Source organism: Aptenodytes patagonicus, chromosome 3, assembly GCF_965638725.1.
Source record: "Aptenodytes patagonicus chromosome 3, bAptPat1.pri.cur, whole genome shotgun sequence".
Lineage (NCBI taxonomy): Eukaryota > Metazoa > Chordata > Aves > Sphenisciformes > Spheniscidae > Aptenodytes > Aptenodytes patagonicus.
Window position 1 is genome coordinate 11,219,380 of NC_134951.1, and position 22,702 is coordinate 11,242,081.

The 22,702-nt window shown below is 39.1% G+C and overlaps 1 protein-coding gene across 2 annotated transcripts in view; it reads left to right on the top strand.

Annotated features, from left to right (window-relative positions):
* LDAH (lipid droplet associated hydrolase) overlaps positions 1-22,702 on the top strand; it is a 139,788-nt gene that overhangs the window by 102,504 nt on the left and 14,582 nt on the right. For both annotated transcript variants that reach the window (XM_076332705.1, XM_076332704.1), the window contains one exon: positions 20,085-20,167. In XM_076332705.1, the coding sequence (XP_076188820.1) occupies positions 20,085-20,167 (83 nt within the window). The remainder of the gene's footprint in view (positions 1-20,084; positions 20,168-22,702) is intronic.

Below are 22,702 nucleotides of genomic sequence, written 5' to 3' on the forward strand. Positions count from 1 at the left end.
TGGCCCAAATGCGGTGCGTCCTTTGTGATCTTGAACCTGTGACTTCCCTGGAGGAATCTCCCTGTTTGTTTAACCTATTCGGGGAGCAGGGGAGCACGGCAGTGTGGGGCGGGGGGAGCTCTGCTTTGTGCAATTCAGGCAGGTTGGGAAGGAGGGAACTCAGAAACCTGAAGTGAGGGTTTCAGATGGGTTGAGGCTGTCACACGAATGCCGGCTGGAGACAGTAGATTTCCGGTTTATTTTAAGCATCCAAGAGATGTTGTAAGAAGACAAGGAACTAAGATTAAACTTCAGAGTTTGGATTCAAATTTTATCTTGTTCCAAGTGTGGAGATATTCAGATTTCATGTGGAGTGTTTACATTTCTCTCATTTTACAGAGAAAAAAGGGCTAAGGCATTTTCAGACACTCCACTCTTACGCCCACAGGACTGCATAGGAAGCGAGAGTCCCGGCTGAGGTGTTGAGGCTTGTCTCCCAGCAGTAGCTACCTTGCTCTGTTGGCTGTACAGGATGGCAAAATTACATCCCTGAAGTGCCATAGAGTAAAAAGCTTTCTCGGAGGATAAAATTTGCAGAACTGTCAAATAGCATCTGGGAGATAAATTTGTATCAAAAGCCGGTGAAACGTAGGCTTCCAGTTGCTATGAAAATGCAACATAAGCTTTAATTTTAAAATTTTATCTCCAGGGAGCCAACTGGAAAACTTCATTCTGGGTTTGAATTATCCCAACCTTGGGAGTTGTCATGTCTTGAGATCTGTTTCTATTCCAGTCCTCTCTTCTTACTCAGAGAGTTTTTAAATATGACATTATGGATGGTCTTCATCTGACCACTGCGGACATCGTGCTGTCCAAATAGTTGGCATCTAAAGCAGGATAGGTGAATCACACCCTACAGATGATTATTTCTCTTTAACTGACCTCAGAGCGACCCTCTCTCTACTAGATACCTAAAATTAATGGAGATAAATCCCACTCTATCTACTGTCTGCTCATTTTGCTGCAGACATCAGAAACAATGTGATCTGAATTGTCCATGCAGCCTTTACCCTTGCTGCCAGGACAATCAGATATCCCATGCTTTGGCTGCATTAGAATTTACAGCTGCTGGTTTCTAGTGAGAGTCCTGTTGTTTGTTTCCTACCTTCTTTGAAAATTCATTTTACATCTCCATCTCCATTTCCTGACAAGTAAGATGGGAAATTTTTGGAGGGTTCTTTTTTGGGACTAAAATGCTGTAGAAATACCCATCTAACTGAAATACTTGGGTAAGGACAGTGCGTGGTGTTGTATTCGTAGCACTCAATAGCTCCTCCACCTATTCTGCTTATATTTTTCAGAGTTAAAAAACAGTGTTTAAAGTATTAGGTAAGCACTTGATAAGTGAATTCACCTGACATGGTGAAATAAGAGTGCTTTACCCCCTTAAAAGTGTTTTAAAAAGCTGTATGACCACATAGCTAAAATTTAGTTTACTTCTCTTTCTTTGTTTTTAAGTTAAAATGGTGTTCTTTTCTTGCACTGAAATTAAAATTTAACTCCTGAAAGTAACAGAAGATATGATGAGCACCTCTAAATTCAGCACAGAAGGCAGAGCTCTTTTGATCTTGTTTTATGAAACAAAACTCTCCATCGAGGCATGCAAGGCCAAGGGGGAGTTGTGCATTATATTCTCATCTAGGTTTTATTATTTCACTGTACTAACACATTTAAAAAAGAACCTGACGTTCAAGACAAGCGATGAGCTATTGCCCAGCATCACATAGCTGATCATCAGCAGAACTGGCACATAGACCTACATCCCAGGGCAGCAGTTCATCTACTGAACCTGCTTAACCATAAGTTTAACCTTATAAATATATATACATATGTTAATCATGAGCAGCTTCCACAAACCACATTGACTAGACAGGCTGACGTGCATGCAGTGCATTTAAAAATAGAGACAGAAACTGATACTACAAAGGATTTCAGGTAGCACCTTGCAATCTCACACCTACATTTTTCATAGTGGGCAGGAGAATAAAAGCTTTCCCTCCCCCCTCGCCCTTGGACAACTGCAGATCTTTGAACCTAGACCAGTACGTTTTCAAGTTGATTTTCCAGGCTGACTGAAATCAAAGCCCCGGTAGTAAAAACTGATTGCTTTGTTTCTTCTGATGAATGTAAGTTTTAGATAACTTCTGGCAATAATGCAGAAAACATTTCAAGGATATTTTTCTACTTTTGTAATTAAATGTGTATAGAATTTCAGACATGATGTATAGCTAGGCAAAATTTCACGGAGACCACAAATTACTCACATGGTACATAAATTACATCTACATAAAGTAAATAATGTTAAATCTGTACAGTGTAGTGTAGTATATCACAGGTAGGCAAAAAGGATGAAGCTCAGCAGGTCTCCTCTCTTCTTCCTATGTGCATTCTTTGATACTCAGTGGGGCAGAAAGAGGTCAAAATGATACAGCAGATAATCTCCCTCCCTCTCACTAGCCTCTAACTAATTAGGATTCAAGAGAAGTCATCTTTCCTGAAATCGGGGAACTACAGCTGTCTCTTACAAGATGTTTTTTGCCTGTATCTGAATTCGCTACTGCAGGATATACTGCCAAGGGTCAGAAGGCTGCTTTAGGTAGCCCAGCAGTCTGACCCGGTGTGCTAAATCCTCTGCTTCTGCAGAGTTTCTCGGCAGGCTCCTGTGTGCTGTCACAGTTGAGTCCTATCCACTTCTGACATTTTAAGTGATGATCGTAATATGTATTTCTGCAAAGTGTTTAAGAGCGTGTTTCCTTACCTGTGGAAACACAGTAATATTTTATCACCTGCTTTGCAGGAAAAGGGGCCAAAGAATAACAGTCTTTAATATTTTCATGTTTCCTCTGCTACTGTTTATTTTCCTGTGTGATGCCTGACTAAAATGTTTGTTTAATGTAGTCGGACAACTCACCTTACCAAGGCAGCACTTAAGCTGACGGAAAAACCTCACATCTGCTTTATTCTTTCTGTGAGTGAACGAAACTTTTCCTTATTTCAGAGTAGGATGCTCATATTAAATTACTGGAGGAAGGCAATGACTTTTATGTATTTATAGTCCTATTTATTTTTTAAAGTCAATCTGCTTCATAATTTACCCCATTTCCAAAAGAAAGAAAGGAAGATGTTTAACAAGGACTTGCAAAAGCTTTTACTTTCCTGTGAAAGCCTTGTGAAAATAATAGTAATAATGTGGAAATTTCTCATTGGGTTTATTTCTGTTAATTATTCCTCTTTTTCTTCCTGGGGGGAAAACCCAATGTAAAAAACTCCCATCACAAATATTACTCATAAGGCGTGAATGTTTTGATAGTGGAACTGCTGATCATTTCCATGAAATGTGAGGCACAGTTGGGATTTGGTTGAGGAAGGGGAGATTGTTTATTCACCCCTGGTGGGGTTTCATCCCCAGGGATATGATTTACTCCCACAAATTTGCAGCAAGTCTAATGATGTATTGCAAATGGCATGAAAAAAGAAGGGGTAACATCAACAAAGCAGAAAGGATGTTGAAAATAAGTATATGCCAGTTAAGTGCTAGCAGCTACAGTTGCTTTATGTTAGCCAGTGCCAGATAGTCATCTACAAATTGGCATTTTATTTTCCCTGGGCCCAATACAAAGCCCTCTGAATTCAGGGGAAGGATTCTATTCTGCAGTAGGCTCATGCCTTTTGTCTTAGAGGTGTCTGTCTGAACTCCCCCAAAGAATATCTGAAGTAGAGCTCATGGCTCTGTCATAACTTGTGTTTACTGGTTGAGAATTTAGCTTGATTCATTGAACTCCTTCATCATGCAGTCCCAGCAAAGCCTTTAAATACATGCTAAATCTGTACCCATGGGTAAACTATAGTCATTTGTGTCTTGGAATAAGGTGTTTTTGGAAAACGACATTTACAAAGCTGCTAATGCAATACCTATCATTCCATGCACCTAAAGGGGACACTGGTCTGGATGTAATTCCTACAGTCATCTAAAGCAATATTGCAGTCCGCTTTGCTGCTGCTTCTTGTCATGAAAATGTCCAGCAGCACTCACCATCTCCCTTTCCTAATTCTTTAATGTGACGATAATGACAAGGAGAAAATGCCTACAGAGTCTTCATGGATCTGTGGAGGAAATGCTGGCTTATCTTGAGCAAACCCAGTGGTGCAGGAGATTAACTTGCTGGTTAGTGCAATGGTCAGTTGTATTTAAAATGAGCTTTAAAAACAGCGGTTTATGATTAACAAAGGGTGGTGTAAAGTTCACCTTTCATACCAATCAAAGCCACTCCACCTGAGAGGAAGTTCATCTTGTTCAAAGGAGGGGTGGTCCAGTTGCTGAATTTCATCAGGGTTCCTCAAGAAAGAGCCAGTGTCAGGTTCTAATCTAGAAAAGCACTTAAGCTGACCTCCATATAGCTACTCACATGCATAAACCCTTGTCTAGAAGAGCATATTAATTCCCAGTAGAGCTCAGGCAGGAGCCACAGTGTGGAGATGCTAAATTGCTGCAGACACTGTCCATCCTGGCCACTCCCTGTGGCACTGAGCACCACCTACACCAGACCCTTCTATGCCCCTCTTGCAGGGTAAGAGAGCAGACACTTTCCACGACTAAAAATCTGGACCCTAGCAGAAATCCCATCATCACGGCCATCTGCCAGGGTATGTGAGAGCTTAAACTGGAGATTAATTTCTCCAGCTAAGGGATAGTTCTGTCATTTGAAGATGGTGGGAGTTGTTCCAAAGTAACTTAGGGCAGGATTAAGTCCATAGACATTTCAGTTTCCATCATACACCCCACATCACCTGCACATGCTTCATCACACAAAGTAAATGAGTGTTTTTCTCACTCCTCAACAAAGCATCTATTGTTTGTAAAGCACCTGGGTATAATTGTTGAATAACTTTTTATTTTTGCCTTCAGCCTCTACTATGCTTTTTCAAGCACAGCTGACTGATTTTCTTGTATAGTTCTGATCTTCCTGCAACTTTAATACCAAGCACATTGGAGAAGTCCGTCATAACAATTGCAGCTATTTCTGCGTATTTGTGTCGCATATATTATACCATATATTAACTGGTATGTTTTCATTCTAAATGCAAGTGTAAACTTAAGCAGAACCCAAAGTCAATGTTTACATCTTGTAAACTTCTAAACATCAACATTTTATCTAATATGTGTGTGCATGTGTGGAAGCACATGTTCCTGCATTAGTCATCCTTGATACTAAGCAGTTCCTTCTGTTTGATGTTTAAAAACAATAAATTATATGATATTTCCAAGATTGCTGTTGGCAATAATTACCGGTAGAAAATATGTTTTCCCCATAGCAAATTACACTGCTGTTTGGTATTATTAGTTCTTACCACTGTTTTCTGACTCTTTCTGAGGCATGACAGAGATTGCTTCCTCAAGAGCAAAGGATAAACTGGAAAGGAAACTAAAGTTACACTCCTCTGAAGAACCTTACAATAAGACAGGCAACTTACCAGGAAAAAAATGTGACCAGATAGTAGTACATTCCCTGAGGAAAACTTATTTTCACAAGTTCAATCTACTTTTTGCAGGGCCTTTCGATTTAGCATGGAAATCCAACCTAGAATTGATTCATCGCTTTGCAATTTAAGCAATTTTGCTTTAGAGTTTAGAGGACTTTTGAAAGAGTCATATTACAGCATGTCAAAGTACACATGAGCTCTGTTGCACATGAAAATAGTAGTATTTGGCAATAATTGTCCAACTGAAGTCAAATTACTTTCTTCTTCTACCCTCTGCTTGTAGTTCCTCAGAAGGACGAGCAAAACTGCCTGCATATCTGCAACTCGATGTCGAACAGTCATGGATTTAGAAATAGACTGTAAAATCTGTGGAGCAGAAATGATGTTTTTCCTGATAGTTTGAATAGCCTCTGACACACTGAAGCCAGCCCCTGACTGGGACCTTTAGCACTCTCACACAGTATAACTAATTCTTAGTTACAAAAAAGATCCAATCAGGTAGTCAGTTAGGACTCTTCCCTTTTGTTACAATTACCATCAAATTATCAATTTACTTGTATATTGTCCAGTTTACCTTTACAGAGGCCAGGAATGGGAATTAAAACTTGCCAATGTTTTGCATATTTTAAAATATTTCTCAAGCGTTTTGTAATACCAGATTATTGTGAAATTATCCTGCTGCCAGGCAGACTTACTAAGGGAGGCGTCAGTGAAGCCTTCTGGGAGAAGGAGACTAGGAATTTGTGGAGGTTCTGTAGGAGTCCCTTGTGTGACAGAAGAAAGCATCATTTCAGGCTTTTCTGTGTGCAGTACTGCCAGTACCTGACAAAATGTGTCCCCAGTCTCTACTGTGGTCCTTAGCCAACACAAACCACAGTCTAAAGTAATAGCAATAATAGCAGTTAAATGGCAAATGGTGAAATAGCAGATGCGTTCTGTGAAAAAATTGACAGTAAATGATAGTTTTGCAAGGCAGAGCATCAGAACTGTCCTGGGAAACTGCAATGTCAACGTGGGAATGAAAGTTGTATGGAAACAAACTAGAGAGAGTGAGAGACTAATGACAGTGTAATGAGTTTGCTTGTTTTTCACAGGGTATAAGACATGGTTATTAAAACAACCGTACTTCCTCAAAAGAATATTTGCAAGTATGCACGGGTGTACAGAGGTTGGAGCACAGCCAGTCAGACCAATGTCATGGGGGCTTTGGCTTCCTTAACCATGAAAAGGTGATTAACGTTGAAAGATTTAGTAAAGAAGGCTTGAGGATGAGTTTAAGGGGAAAGATAAAAAAATCTTCTATATCATTATGAGCAAAAGTGCACTTGTGAAGGATCTAAAATTATGGTAGACAAAGAAATTCATAAGAGACCAAAGGAATACTGGCAGGAAACGGGCAGATGAGCTAGATGATGTGCAGGTAATGCAATGTAAATTCCAAAAGCACGGAAAATAAAGTAGCATTGCAAGCTTTTATAAATTACCAAAAATATTAGTTAATTGGCTTAACAGACATAGGTGAGATAACTGATAGAACTAGAATATCAATATGAAGGGACATAACTTGCCCGGGAAAGAAGGGCAGGGAGAAAGGAGGAGGATGGATGGACTTGTTCTGATATCCAGGTGTAAAGACAGGGTGACCTGTTGAATACTATGTCCACCAAACCATGACAGATGGATTCAAGAGGCTTTTTCTGAGAAAATTCCGAGCCATCCAAAGTGCATTATGTAGTGTGCTTGATGTCTGTAGAGGAAGGAATCCGGCAACATACAGACTGTTCAGCTAGTTCTCATAATGCATTGCCTTTTATAGATAGATAGATAGATAGATAGATAGATAGATAGATAGATAGATATAAAGCAGAGAAAGCAATTGGCAGAGAATGTATGGCAGTTTGATACAGAGAATTTGAAGGTGAGAGGCAGATTGGCTGAATATATTCACAAAAGGGTAACATTTGTGCTAGGACAGAAATACTTAACATGTCTACAACATAGAGCTCCATTCATCCACTAATCCGCTTAAAATCCTGTCATAGTCAGTGGAGAGATATAGGTAACACTTGTCTAATCTATCTAGTTGACTACTTTAGGATGAGATTAATTATGTTCTTTTCACTGACTGTGAAGGGAGAAAAATTAAGCTTTAGATATCCACATTTAATCAGGTGAATCCCATGACAGATATCAAGAAATTATGATCTTCATGGAAATAAAAAATTAGAGTTGTTTAGACTAAACAAGGGGCTTCTGAAGGGCATGGTAAGAGTTTTCAAGTAAAGGAGAATAATTTAATCCACGTGTTCATAGTAGACGAGGTAATGCGTAATGGAGTACATTGCAACAAAGGTGATTCAGATTAGATTTTAGTTAATGATAGAATGGAATTCTAGACTGGATTTCCTGGGAAGATAATGAAACTTTCATCATCTGTGCTTCCTAAGGATACGATGGATAAGTATCTGCTGAAAATGACACAATATCATTGATTCTCCTTAAGACAAAAAGAGCAATGGAGATCCCTTCCAGCCCCACAATTTCATACACACTAATTAAAGATACAAGAGTAGCATCCAGAATTTCAGAACTGTAATGAGGGACAATTTACTATAGTAAGAACCAAGCAAAACAGATGGACATATGCAATGCAGAATGTTTGAGGAAACCAAAATATAGGCAAAAAATGTCAGGCATTAGTTAAAAGCCGATCTGAAACTTCAGAAAACGTCTGATTGAATGTCTGAATGAATCTGCATTCTGCAGGTTGAATGCAGGATACAGAAATATTATAGTAGGACCTGCCAAAAATAAGTAGGTTACCTCTAGAAATCAGCTAAATGAGTATAGGACTTGTGGTAGCACTGGAGTATGATCATCCATACTGTTTAATTATTAATGAATTTTCTGGTATGCTTTTAGCCTTCTCCAACTAGCATTCTCCTAGTGTTCAGGCACGGTTCAGGAGTTAGCACTGCCATGCACTCTTCCCAATCAGCAGTTTGGGTAGAGGAAAAAAATTAATTCTGTGAAAACAACCCATTCTATTCCAGTTGGCTTCAGGGCCACAAAATAGTTCCTGGCTCCATTTAGTACAATGGTGCAGATACAGCGCATATTTATACCTGCAAAAGCAGCAACAGTTTGATTGCTGGAAAGCAGTTGTGAGAAAACAGACTGTGGAAATTTGACTTCACAATTGTCAAAGCAGAAGCTGAGAAATTGATAAGTCAAAGCAAAAGATGGTGCACTTAATATTTGAAGGGGGGTAAGATAGACTAGGAAAGGCATTTTACAAAGGTGAAAAGAGGAAGCTGTCAAAAGCAAGCCAGTGTGGAAATATGTTCTTTACAGAGTACTGTTTATGGAACAACAGAGCAGATTGTTCTGTAACAAATGAGTACTTGATGATGATATAGCTAAAGGCAGACAGTAAACCCTCATTTTCCAAACCATCAAGCCATGTCAGGAAGAACTATACTATGCCCTGGGTTTAAGAGTCAACCTGTAAGTCTCTAACGTCAGGGAAGGCAAACTAATAAAGAGCTTTGCTCAGACTTTTGTGTAAGAAAGGTGGACTAACTAAACAAGTTGTAGCTGCTCTTCAATTTTTTACCTGAATCTAGTAGAATTGATGTATCAGTACTTGTGACCCTGATAGTACAGTACTAACCTAGCAGGATATTTTCTTAGAGATGGTGACAAATATTGCTGAAAAATTAGTTCAAAATTGGATTAATGTAAGCAGTATTGTACTAACTGAAATATGCTATTGAGTTACATAGGAACTAGTATCTGGAAATGAGATCCAAAGTCCATTCTGTCCAGTCTCTCATTTCCAACAATAGTCAGAACAAAATGCTTCCAAGAAAGGAGCAAAAACTCTGCAGTCTGCCAATTAATAAAGGCATCGTTCTTAGAGGTAGAGGCTTAAAGACCTGAGGCTTTTGTAGTAGTATGTAGCTCTAAATTTTGGTTGTAGTTCGTTAAGAGAGTTCTAAATATTTGTTGACTTCCAGTGTCTTTGTTGACACTTGCTAATTTCTTGGCCCTGAGAGGTTCTTATTGTAGCGGGCTGTATCCTATGTGCTGTATCATATGTACTGTAAAATGGATTTCCTTTTACAGGTTCGGATATTTCTACCTGTTAATATTCCTTTGTATTTACAAATGAGTTGCAAAAGATTTTTTAAGAACTAAAGGGATCTCTTCTGGGCCTGGCTGCACTTCAGATTTGTGTTTTTTAATCATAATGAGCTGTCTTATTAAATGCCTCAAACACAAGGGACCAGCTGGAAAGTGTTATTTGACTGAAGAATACATGAATTAACTAAATGACATTCAACCTGGAAAAATGAAGCTAATAGAATACATACGAAGAAAAAAAAAGTATCTAAAACATAGGTTCTCTGTAGGTGGGGAACAGAATCAAGTAGCAGACGGGTGAGGGAGGTCAGGAGGGATGATAAAAACTTGCCATGCTGCAGGGTCTCAGAATACCCTATAGTAGTACAGAGAATACCCACAGCCTGCACCACAGTCAGGAGAGGATCACTGGTCTCTTACAAACTCCTCCAGTTCTAGCTAGAGAAAGTTTATTCATTTCTTGGTGGAAAAAAGACAATGCCTTAGTATATGGTGGCCTTAGTAAGACAGCATAAGAAGTCTCTCCACTCTCTGTATTCATCTGCTCAGGGGGTCGGTTGGTCAAAGTATGGTAAGAGTAGTGGCACCAGATTTGCATTTGGGAAGCATGATGAAGGTAGGGCTGTGCTCTCCTTTTCTTCTGAATTTGTCCACTCTGGAAAATCATATAGTATGTTCTTCCAAAGTTAATGCTGTTGAAATCGTGCTGTCTGGACCTTGAAGTAAAAATTTGGCTTCATGTTTCTCCCTGTACCCATTCCAGAGCATAGCTCCTACTAACTTACAAAATAGGGCAATATTTTGATGTGTGGGACTTAATAAATTTACACCTACAGCCACAATCTTGTTGATAGAGTCAACATAATCTGAAGCCAACAGCGGTAGGGAAATGAAGTGAGCTCGGGTAACCCTTTGTAGTCTTATGTTTATTTTAGTCTGATGAACAAGCTATTAAAGAATGTGTGTGTGCATCCATTAAAGTGTCCAGATTGGGGATATCTTCACAACCACTCATTTTTGTTGGAAAAGGAACTATTCTGGTTATTTCCTGAAATTCATTAGCCAATGAAGTTGAAAAGGTTTTTTTCCTTTGTTATTGTCTCTGTTGTTTCATTAGTATGGCATCTCTTTCTGTCTATTCTTTCTGTCACAGTAAATTCATCTCCTTAGCCCAGCAAAGAATACAATATTGTTTTTACGTAATTAAGATACCAACTACAGAGCAAAACCACAGAACAAGATCTAGTCATGGCACCACAACACAGAGTTGATTTTTAAATTAATCAAGGGCATGTATATCTCTCAAAGTTTATCAGGGTTAAGTCGGATATACTTAACCCTCTTTTATATTTTACAGATATGTGCACCATGTGTAAGTCTTTTTTTTTTAAGATTTCTTTCCATACAGACACAGTTCAAATTAATCTTGAATTTCCACAGACAACATAATGTGACTCCTCAGTTTCTAGTCTGAGTTTACGATTAATCTAGACCTAATCTAATCTTTTTCTTGCAAATAAGCAAGTAAATGATCTTTGGATATTCAATAATCAAGCAAGTAGTTTAAAGACTTGAGGAAAAATACATATTTCAGTCCAAGTACAGGAAATCTCTGTATTGCTTCAAGAATCAAGTATAAAGAGAAAGTTTATCTGTCCCAAGTTAGAGTCATGTTTCTTCCCTGAAATTAGCACAGCTTTCCAAGTTCCGACTTACATCTGTTGATATCCATAGAATCAACTGACAACATATTGGTTTAGGATATAGCTCTAAAATCTTTAGAAAGTAATAATAATGCTGCTAGACGTGTTTCTTCAAAATCGGGAATCTTCTATTTCATATGTTATTTTCTTGACTGCATTGTGGATATATCAATGTGTTTGAAGTTCAGCTCAATAGATACAGGTATTCATCTAACAACTGGCTAATTGAATTGGTGGTTAAATAACCCTAAGCACTGAAAAGCTTGATTGATTTCAGTCATTATTGTTTGTGAAAACTAATAATTTAGCTGAAGGATATTAAGTCCTTGCTGTGACACTTTGGGTTAAAGAGCTACCAATGATATAAAGCACTCTTTTCTTTTCTGGATCCTTGATTTGAGCCCAATACGGGTTCCTCTATCACAAAACCACCACAAATAAATCAAACACATTTTGGCACAGTTTGCCGTCTCTGCTTAGCAAATGTATGAGACTAAACTGACACTGATCCTTAATCACCTTTAATCCATGGAGAGGGAATGATCCTACCAGGGCAGGAGAAAGGTCATTGGCAGGATCATGGGGAGAAACTAAGTTGGCAGTTAATTTCATAAGCCTGACCCGGGAATAAATGAAGGGCTTCTATTTTCAGGGTAATCTGTGTATATAAAAGATCTGCATATAAAAAGTTAGGATTTTTAAGAAGGTATTTATGTGTTAAAAGCATGATAAACATGGTATTTGTCTGTTAAAACTTTGCTTTCACTTTTAAGCTCTAAGGCCTTATTGTTTATGATAATTACATAATTAACAATAGATTTTTTCATTACTAAACTCTGGTGACCTGGTTATGAATTACAAGGGGTATGAGCAACTTGAGATGGAATAGAATGTAATAAAAATGCTTTGGGGCTCTACAGCTGTCTCCAGGTACATTGGCCAGTTTCTGTAGCTTTGCAACCACATTTTCTTTTTTTTTATTGAGAAGTGCTTTTCCTTTCCTAGTTGCTATGTGAAAAACCCACATGAAGGAATATTTACAGAGGCCGTAATACTGCAAAGATTCATGTTATATGCTTCACTTTCTGTGCTTTGGATTATCCGACTGACCCAGGCTGACTCATAATGTATCAGTCCAGCGTATGCATAGGTACAGATTTGAAGGAATGGGATTAGACCATGAAAATTAGGAAAAAAAAACACTGAAATTGGCTTTAGACTGTTAAACCAGAGAAACAAATTGAATAAGCAAAAATAAGTTGGCAGGAAAAGCTAAAGAGCTTCTATACGTTCCTTTCCTAGAAATCCTAGGCTGATTCAAGACCAAATCTTTAGGAGCCTGTTTCCTAGATGGGAACTGAGAGCGCAGAGGTACTGGGCTTTTGCCATGCCGTCAAAGGATGAGAAAAGAATAAACTTTGTTCCTTTCTTCCGAAGTCTTTTCAGGAGAGGACTGCAGTTTATGTATCCTCAGTGGATGGAGATGGCTTCTTTAGTCAAATCTCTGCAAGCCAGGATTTAGGATTCAACTCCAGCCTTGATATTGCAAACCATCCATGCCAAGTAAAGCGCTTTCAGGTCATTGTGTGGGTCTCTGAGCGGAGTTCTGAAGCGCTCACATTCATGTCCATGAGAACTCCTTTCTCATTTCAGGGTCTGAATATCCAAGTTACCAAAGGAACCGATGTATTTGGTGTTCATCTCGTTTACACATCTCATCATAGCTGTGCTGTGGTGGGTTCTTCAGACGCTGAATGTTTTCTCACTGTAAAATGCAACGTTCAAGGTAGTAGCAGGCAATTCCAAAGGAACATGATCAATTTGGCTCTGTAATTTTCATTATTGTTAAAGAAATATATTTTTCAAGAACTAATTAATAGTCATTATGTTTACACAATGCTTCTCACTTCAAGTATTTTTAAGACAGTCTACAAAAGCACTTCATTGTCATAGCAGTCTGAAGCATATTTTTAAAATGAGGAAACTGAGACATACAGATTTTACAATTTGCACAGGGTCTCAGAGGACTTCAGTGACAGTTCAGAAAAATTCTAGGCCTCCTGACCTTTCATCCCACATTCAGTCTTATCTTTCACATGTAATGATTTTTCAGAATACTAATTTCAATCTTATTTTGTCTTTACTAAACCCCAGATATTTCTCTCTTCAACGAGTAATGAGATATAGTGGTGAGTGCCAAACAGATTGAAGCTGCACGTTCACCGTAACTTCAGCATGGACACCAAGGTCACAACTCCGATACAACTTCCACACAGCCCGTTATGGGAATTCTCTATGCTTGCATTTTGAGCTAGGGTCCTGCAGACTCCTGGATGAGCTTCAATTTGTGCAGTGACTCATTCTGCAGATTTCGGTGAGACAGCTTCATCACTCAGGAAGTTCAGCACATGGGCTCTAGGTTGTATTTTATATTGTACTTGAGATCATGACAATCAAAACCAATAAGCATTTTCCCCAGAATTCTTGGTAATGATTGTGGGAATCTTTAGAGATTTTCAGCTAAAGCAAGCATTAGCACAGGTTGCAAGTCTTTCCAGAGACTGTAACACCAGGTAGCAAGCACTGACAAAGTGATCTCACAATACGACCTTCCTCTGCATAGCCTAGTGAAAGATTTCAGAGGCCATTCATTTTGTATGTCTCACCTTCTGGTTGTGCCCAGTTCACAGCCTGATTTTCAGAGCTGCTGAAATGCTCATAGTAACAGTCTCTGTGAGCCTTTGGAGATGGCTTTCTGATTACACACGAAAAGCAAGTGAATTCTTCTGAGTTATTTCCTTTGAAAAAGCAGCTCAGTATTCATGAAATAAGGAAACTGAACAAGTTTTTTTGAAAAGGAAGAACTAAATATTCAAAAAATGCCAAGGTTAGCGGAGTATAGCATTAGGAAATAGCAGAGAGATTTCTCCCTGAACTTGTGACTTAGCTTTTGAGAAAAATAGCTTTTCTGAAGAAGCCCAGTTTGACATTCCACAGCAGCAGGGGAGAAGGTTACTGTTCCTGCTGTATAATGGTATCTCTTTCAATATAGCTTTCCGTAGACATTAAACATCTTACAGTGTAATGTGGATTAGAGGGAAGCAGTAAATTTAGGATATTTTGACCTTAATAAAGATTTTTACAGTGTCTCCCGTTATGTTCTTATAACAAAGTTTGGGAAATATGACATACCTGAAACAACTACTAGACAGATGTATGACTGTTTGGAAAATGATTCAAAAATCAGGAGGATTTTTGAAACTGGAAAGATGTAGCTAGTAGGGTTTTGTAACAGTCTTATCTTCATTCCTTTACTATTCAGTAGTTGTGTTAGGGATGTGGCTGACAGAATACAGTGTGTGTTTACTCAGTTTACGGATAGTACCACGCTAGAATATGCTGCAGATATGCTGGGGAGGGACAGGCTCAAAATGACCTTCACAAGCTAAGAGAAGGGGTCAAGCAGGGAGAGGAGAATGCTGTCATTCCTTAAAGAGCCAAGTTGTTCTGTATGGAAATTAAATACGAGGATGGTAAATCACTGGTTAAGCAATAGTTCTGCAGGAAAAAATCCTGGGAATATCGTGGGTCACAAGCTGATGTGGGTTAACATGTCATGTTGTAGAGTGACAGATGTGATTTTGGTACATATGAAGAGGTACATGGGCTGAAAGAGCTACAGCTTTACTGTTGAAGAGAGAGACACTCTCCAGCATAAGCTGAAATACCGTGTCAGTAAAATTCAAGAGAGAGATGAGCCACTAAATGTTTCCAGAGGAAACTAAGCAAGAATGATAGCTGACCTAGAGAACCGTACCTGAAAGGAGAAATTGTTGGAAGTATAAGTTATCTGGCCGTTGTAGATATTTGCCCTAAGATCAATTGCATTAACTGTATTTACAATTAGAGGAGATCAGGGCAACATGCTTAGATGTGAATGAGGCAAATACATATGCTTATCAGTTTCCTGTGGCAGTAAGGTTCACAGTTAATTGCACAGGACATTAAAAAAGTACTTCCGTTTATTGTTTTGTATTTTAATGTATTATGCTGTAAGAGAGGGAAAAATAGTGTATCATGAAGTATCATGAACATGATGGCAACAACACATCTTTAATTGTACTTCTTTGACTGTTTTCACCACCATTCTCAGTTTTGCGATGTCCCACACCGGTTGTGACTGTCAGCATACACAGTTCTTCAGGTGTGGTCATGTTATGTGATTTATATAATGGCATTGCAGAATTCTGTATCATCATCCTATTACTTATGAAACATAATATATGATTTTATTGGAATTTTGAGTAAATATGCACAGTGAACAACAGTCATCTTAGGGGTCTTTGGGTTTCTCATTCCATTCCTTGCATTAATTTAGAAGCTTGTAAAGGAAAAGAATATTTTGGCGTTTTTTCTGCATGTATGTCGCTTACCATTTCTTCAATTTGAATTTCATTTGCTAGCACGTTGATTTTTTTCTCTCTCCTCTTTAGGTCTCTCTCACATTTCTCACTGCCTGGTCCTCACAAACTGAGTAGTGTTGTGTCCTGTGCAAATGCTATCAATAAACTACTTATCCATTGACCAGATCATTAAGAAATAAGTTACCCATGATTTAATATGAAGCTGGACTAGAATCTTAGGCCAGGATTCATCCCACCTCAGTTTAGGCACTTAATTCAAGTTAAGGTCTAAAGGCCTTATCACTGAAAAGAGAGTCATCTTGAGAGGTGATTTAACCCACCCCAGAAATTATCAAATCAGCAGGTGTGTTCAATGATTATTTACAGATTTTAGTAATAATCACTACTTTTTTTGTATTTGTGATGAATCCAGACGTTATTCCTTGCTGTGAAGAAAACCAGCTAATCTAATCTAATCCTAATCTTTTTTCTTTGCTTCCAGACTATTTCTTAACCTTGCATTTTACAGCTGTTTAGTTTCAACCAAAGTTTATTGTGTGAAATGTGACAGAGAGCATTTAGAAGACAAATAATTTTTGTCATCTGGTTGTGTTTATTGAAATGTTCAAGAAATTATAGATCAGTAAAATGCTATTTTCCTTTGTAAAATCAGTAGCGATTAGACAGTATTTTTAACTCCCCAAACCACTGGACAGGGTGATTCTTACGTAGCAGGATTTTTATAAGCTCAGTGATTCTATATTTAAGGTTCTTCAAAACTGTTACGTGTACCTTCTAGCCCTGATACATTCTGTGTTCTCCACTGTTGCTACTTCTTGATACCTCATTACCCAAAGAGAAATCATTGTTATTGCCAGAAAGAGATTATAAAGAGCAAAAACCTCCTGAATGTTTTGAACAAGAAAGGTGCATGCAACAAAAGGAAAATAATTTAGCTTCCAAACAGTGTAATTATCTTCTTTAGCTACTCCCTTAGCCTGTGCAAATTCTGCTGTAGGCCTCTTCTTTCTGATATACCTAAGGAATATTTTATTGTTTATTTTTAAATCTTTTAATGTTTGTTCTTGGAAACCTACTTTTGCTCTTTGCAATTTCCTCTTACTTAACGCCTGCTGAAGTTTAAGTTCCTGTTTATTGGCTTCCCTAGGATCATGTTTCCAAAATTTGAAGGATTTCTGTTTGGTTGAAATAGACTCTTGAACCTTGCCATTCATCCGGTTTAGCTTAATCCTGCCTTCCTGGTTCCCTTTCTTGCACAGTACACGAGCCTTCAGAGACGGTTCCTTTTAAAGTACTGTCCTTATTGCCTTTGCTGTCTTACAGTTTTACTTTTAGGATCTTTATGTCTAATCTAAGTTTACTAAGTGTGTGAATTCCACTTCATTTCTTATTTTTTACTGCAAAAAAACACACGAGCAACTCAGAAATATGAGCAGAACCCACTAAGAACAAGAGGTAGGACAAAGAAACCAGTAAGATAGGAGAAGAGGAGCAGGGGAGTATTAACTGTTCCCACTTTTGCTATATGACTGAACTGAAAGTGGAGAGCTGCCTGCAGAATCCCAGTAAGGTTGAATGAACTGGTATATGTCAGGTTCTGCACTGATGGCCACCAGTATTTTCATCCCTGCCTACCATCCACTGCTGATGCTGCAAGGTAATGGCAAAAGTTCTGACTGCAGGTAGGCTATCCACCATGTCCTACTAACAAGAACCTTATTCTGGACTGGAAAATAAAAGGCCTGGCATGCTAAAACCCTCGTATAATGGGTTGGGTACAAGTGCTATTGCCACAGATACCCTGCCAAATCCAGGCTCTTGCACTTAGTGCTTTGTGAAATCTTGTAAATCCATAGTAAGCCACATCCGTCATCTGAAGGACCAGCACCTAGGGTAGCAAGGGCTGCTCTCCCTGTTCTGCCTTTCCTTCTGACACAGAGCAGTGCTTCTGACAGACAGCTTCATTTATAGGTAGGAGTTTTAAGCATTAGTCACATTTGTCACATTAGAAACAGGAATCAATCTGAAATTAATGAAATACCTATGGAATTCCTCATTATCTTTCATACCTCTCTCTAGGTTTTCCTAGATGATTTTTGAAGGTGCATTCTAAGATGCGTATCCTTCTAAAAAGAAAGGTATATAATGCATCAGTGTTTGGAGCTGAATTGAGAAAAAGAAGACCAATGTCAGGGCATGAACTTAACAATGCTGTAGATGGACAGACTTTGTCCACCTGCACCACAGGATTAGATTACCAGGTTGCTAGACACAAAAGTGCACGAAGGCCCCTTTGCCCAATAGAATAGGATGGGACCAGCAAATTTGCTTGATTGTCTATATGATGTCACGTCTGCAACCCTTTTGTCTTGTCTAGGAAAGGAAGATCTTGCACTAGTTGTGTTCAACATTTAATTGAAAAAGACAGAGCTCTGCGTGCATATAACTGAATTGCATCTTCTTTTGCTGGCTCAGAAGTAGATACTACTTTCTAGGGTTTGTTTTTTTTTTCACTTGAGAGCGCTGGCTTTGTCTTTCAACATTTGATCTCTGGAGCCATCACTCATCTCTCTGGTGGCGTTCTGTTTCCTTAGAGCACTGTTGGAATTCAGCCAACTCCATGTTTTGGTCACCACCAAAGACCTATGTGATTGCCATTTCCTCCCCTATCACACATTGTGAGAATGTATTGCTTCTGTCTCAGAGCAGTATCAGATCCAACACTGTCATTAACTATTTGTGCACAAAACTTCATTGGTTCAAATTTTAAAAATTGTCAGAGTCTTTCCATTTTCTCCTGTTTTTCAAGAGAGGATTTAGTATTTCAGAATACTTTCAGTCATTCTAGGGCCTGGAAATTGAAATGCTTTAAGGTAATTTAGCCATTCAGGGTCTTCCATTGGTTTTGCAAACTGGTGAGAAAGGAGAAGAATATTGCCCTTCATTCCCACATATAGGTTATGAATGTCTCTGTCATCCAACAAGCACAGAGGCTTCCGATTGTGAGAACAGGAGAGGCTTGGCCATCTTATTAGCACAGTAAGCTGACTGAGCAGAAAAAAAGGGTAAAAGAAGTACTAATTCTTTGGATAGTGATATGTGCACATTTCTTCAGTACAGCACTGATGTTAGAAATGGATAGTCCCTGTTAAAACGGTAAGTCTGAATACCCTTTGGAGGACCTCTCACTATCTGCAGACACAATGCAACATTGATGGTCATGTAGCAACTCTTGATTCTGCAGTTGAATAGATGAGGTTTATTCTAGCAGCAAAGCTCAATCTAACAGGTATGTGCTTGTTCAAAGCCAGGTTTTGGACTGTGCGCTGAAATTTCTTGCCGAGCTTCTGTAGGTTCTGTTGTAACAGAAACAAGGCTAGGTGGACACAGTGTGATCCTTCCGCGTCAAAATGTTTAAATTTATAAGTATTAAGGCATCCAGGCAAACTGACCCACTTTTCAGAAGTGCTTAGTTCCCACTGCTGTCTAACATACATGGGACCTTCCAGAACTCAACACCTTGTAAAATTAGACTACTTTTAATTAGGTAGGTGTCCAAACATTAGACTCAATCATTTATGTGTCTGAGACAGTATCTTGCAGACCAAGTCACAATAAATTGCACTGAGCCGTTTTTAATACTTTACATTCCAGAAAGGTAAGGCTTAGACATTTGGTGTCTAGTCCTATCTGGGTAAGTACCACCAATATTATGCAGGACTGCAGTTTTCAATGCTACTTGACATTGCTACTTGCCATTATTGTTATTATTTATTATTTTGAATATTTGAGTGGCTTGCATATTGAAATGTCAGTAATTTAATAGTCTGTTGATTAATAATGCCTTTTAATGAATGCTTTGTATTTAAAAGCCACCTCTTGCAAACGCTTCATGGGTGATTTATCATGCTTACCTCTACCTTTCTAAAAGTATGTAGTGAAAGGTAATCATCAAAGTTCTTTCACTAGTCAGTGGAGAGAGAGTCATCACCATGGGCTGATTCGGAAGTCTGTAAGATAGATGGATAGAGTTATGTTCCAAAGGTGTCTTTCCCTTTCCATTAATTATGGAACTAATTAATGGGGAGTGACTTAATTTAGTCTATATGCCTTTTTGATGATTCAGTTAGTTGAGATAAATTCTGCCATTTCTGTCAGTGGGATTCTTTTCAGTGGGATTGTCAAGATTTTGACTGCTCTAGGTGCCTTACCTTTTTGCAGTTGAGCCTGTATTATATTTTTTAAAACATTTGCTGTGTAATTACATTATTGAATGTTTCTTTTTCTCCAGCCAACATCTTGTATATGGCAAGCCAAGAAATGATGAAGGTTGTGGAGAGAGACAGTACAACCATAAAGCAAAATTTAAAGAAGGTAACTATTTAATCCTCAGAGTTTTCATGGGAAGCCTGCATGCATGAGGAAATGTTACATCCAGTTATATTTGTGCAAAACCAGAATTTTAGCAGGCTTGATTCTGCTTTTATGTTAGTGTCATTCCATTGACTTTGGAGAAGCCATTAAAGGGGTCACTGATCATTGAAGTATCATTGATCCACACCTTTGTAGATGTAGCATTCACCACTATCAGACGTAGTATCCTATCTGGTATGTTTTCCTTGGTGGAGGAGAAACAGTCTATGTTCTGGCTAAGCCTGAGATGTGATTCCCAGTGAGGCCAGTAGTTACCTGGGTTCTGATCAGACAGGCAGATGGCCAGCCAGGACATGAGTGCAGGCTGATTGACCAAATCCTCTGACTTTGCTGCTGGACAGGTCAAGCAGAATATGTACCATCTGTGTTCTGTGGTGTCAGTTAATATCATGGGATTCTGTAGGCTTGATTTTTCCATGGCATCAAATTATTATGGCTCCACAGTTTCAGCTTTTCAACTGTAGTGTAAGAGAAAGATACAGAAAATGCATTCCTCGGAGACTGGAGCTACGCCTATACAAGTAAATGAAGTAGTTTCGGAGACCTTTCTCCTGCACTGAACTTTCTTGTCTGTACGGATTTATTGTTGAAAGAGATCCTGGTACAGTTTTGGTCTGGACCGATAGCATTCTCCCAGTCAATTCCCAGGCACAGTTCAGGGGTTGGCACAGGCCAGAAACTGTTCCTAATTGGAGTTTTGATGTGGTCACCCCGATTTGGAGGCTGAGAGAATTTAATAGTGTGGCCATGGTCTGACAATTCCAGATGGCTTATGAGCCAGAAAACTGTCACATTTAATAAACTACTATTGGTGTAACCTCTGTGTGAGTAGATAATCAGTATAACATATTATTCTACTGTGTCCCCTTCCTTCCCTCCATTTTTTGTATCATCCCTGTCTTTTTGCTGGAAGAATGATTCCAGCATTTTGCACTGCAGAGATTTTCCTTGGAGAATGGAATTTTCTAGGACAGAGGTCCTAGATCTCTGTAAGATTACTTTGTGCCTTGTAAATAGATATGGTACAAAGTTCACTTCGTAAATCAGTCTTTTTTTGGCTGAAAATAGATTTATTTTTTACTTATCCCATTTGCCTTCTCTGCACTTTGAAAGGTATGTTCAGATGTTTCAGTTCTAGTTTCTTTAAAAGAGTTGAAATAGCATACGTGAACAAGGAACACTGCACTGCACTAGGCATGCCTGGTTTTTCACATTTTTACTGCAGAGCATTCAAAGTTCTCCTGCACTTTGGGGGGAATCTCAGTGAAGAAACTGAAGGGCTGATCTTCCAGACTGCAAATATTCTCATTGTCTTAAAACTTTCCATGGGTTGATCCAAAACCCAATGAATTCAAAGAAAATGATTGATTTTACTGACTGAATCACCTCTCAGAGTGTCAGAGAGGTGCAGGGTCTGCCTGTTCCCTGAGGGAAAGAGAGCCGTGAGCCGAGGGTGACCCCAGCACAGGCAGTGCCCTCACCAAGCAGGGTCCAGTCCCACAGCACCCGAGCGCAGCAAGGTAACAGGATCCATTGACCGTCCCAGACAAGGCAAAGCAATGAACCAGGTCCAGCATCCCTCCAGAGAATCCAGTCAGGAGCGAAAGGAGACAGGGCCAGAGGCAGGACTAGAGACACAGCTATAACGTGGGTCCAAAGTCCATCCAGGAGGCATGGCCAAAGACATGATGGAAGGCAAGCCGCAAGGTAGGATCCATCCAGGCAACAAGCTATGTACAGTGTAGGTCCGATGTCAATCTAGGACACAGGGACAGGGACAGGTCTGGAGACAGATACTCCTACAATGTAGCTTGAGAGGTGGAGACTAAAGGTGAAGGACAGAGATGGAGGCCCTGGACCCATGGGCAGGGAGTGTGGGTCGGGGTCCCAGGCGAGGCTGGTAAGGCCTGTTAGTGCCCTGAAACTGAGGGTAAGACTGCAGGTTACCGTGTTAGTCAGGGTACAAAAGTGAAGAGTTTGCAGGATCAGGACTTCCGGTGCTTTTGGAAATTTTAATCACAAGCACACGTGCTTGAAGTTAAACATAAAAGCCTCGTTGGATGAGGACTATAGCAGTGACAATCAGCTGCAGCTCCAGTGATTTCAGGTGGTCTACTCAGATGCTACACATCATTACAAAAATACTTATTTCTTGTGCTGAATGAAGGCCCAGCCAACAGTAAGAGTTTGCAGGTGTCCTAGTCTGCGTCATCTGTGCTTTTGTTGACTCTGTCAATCTAAGAATGGCCTTGGCAGGCAGGAGCTTTTTTAAACCTGTGTTAGCTTTCTTTTATTGATTCTTCTATGTCCTCATACTTCTAAAGTGGCAAACATACTCAGGAAAACAAAAAGCTGAAGCGAGCTTATAAGCAGTTGGCAAACTGAAGAAAAAGCAGGCCTAAAAATGAAGCTAAATGCTTCTCTTTTTTCATCTTCTAGTAATTTCTGGGAATGTAAGAATTAAGGAAAAATTTT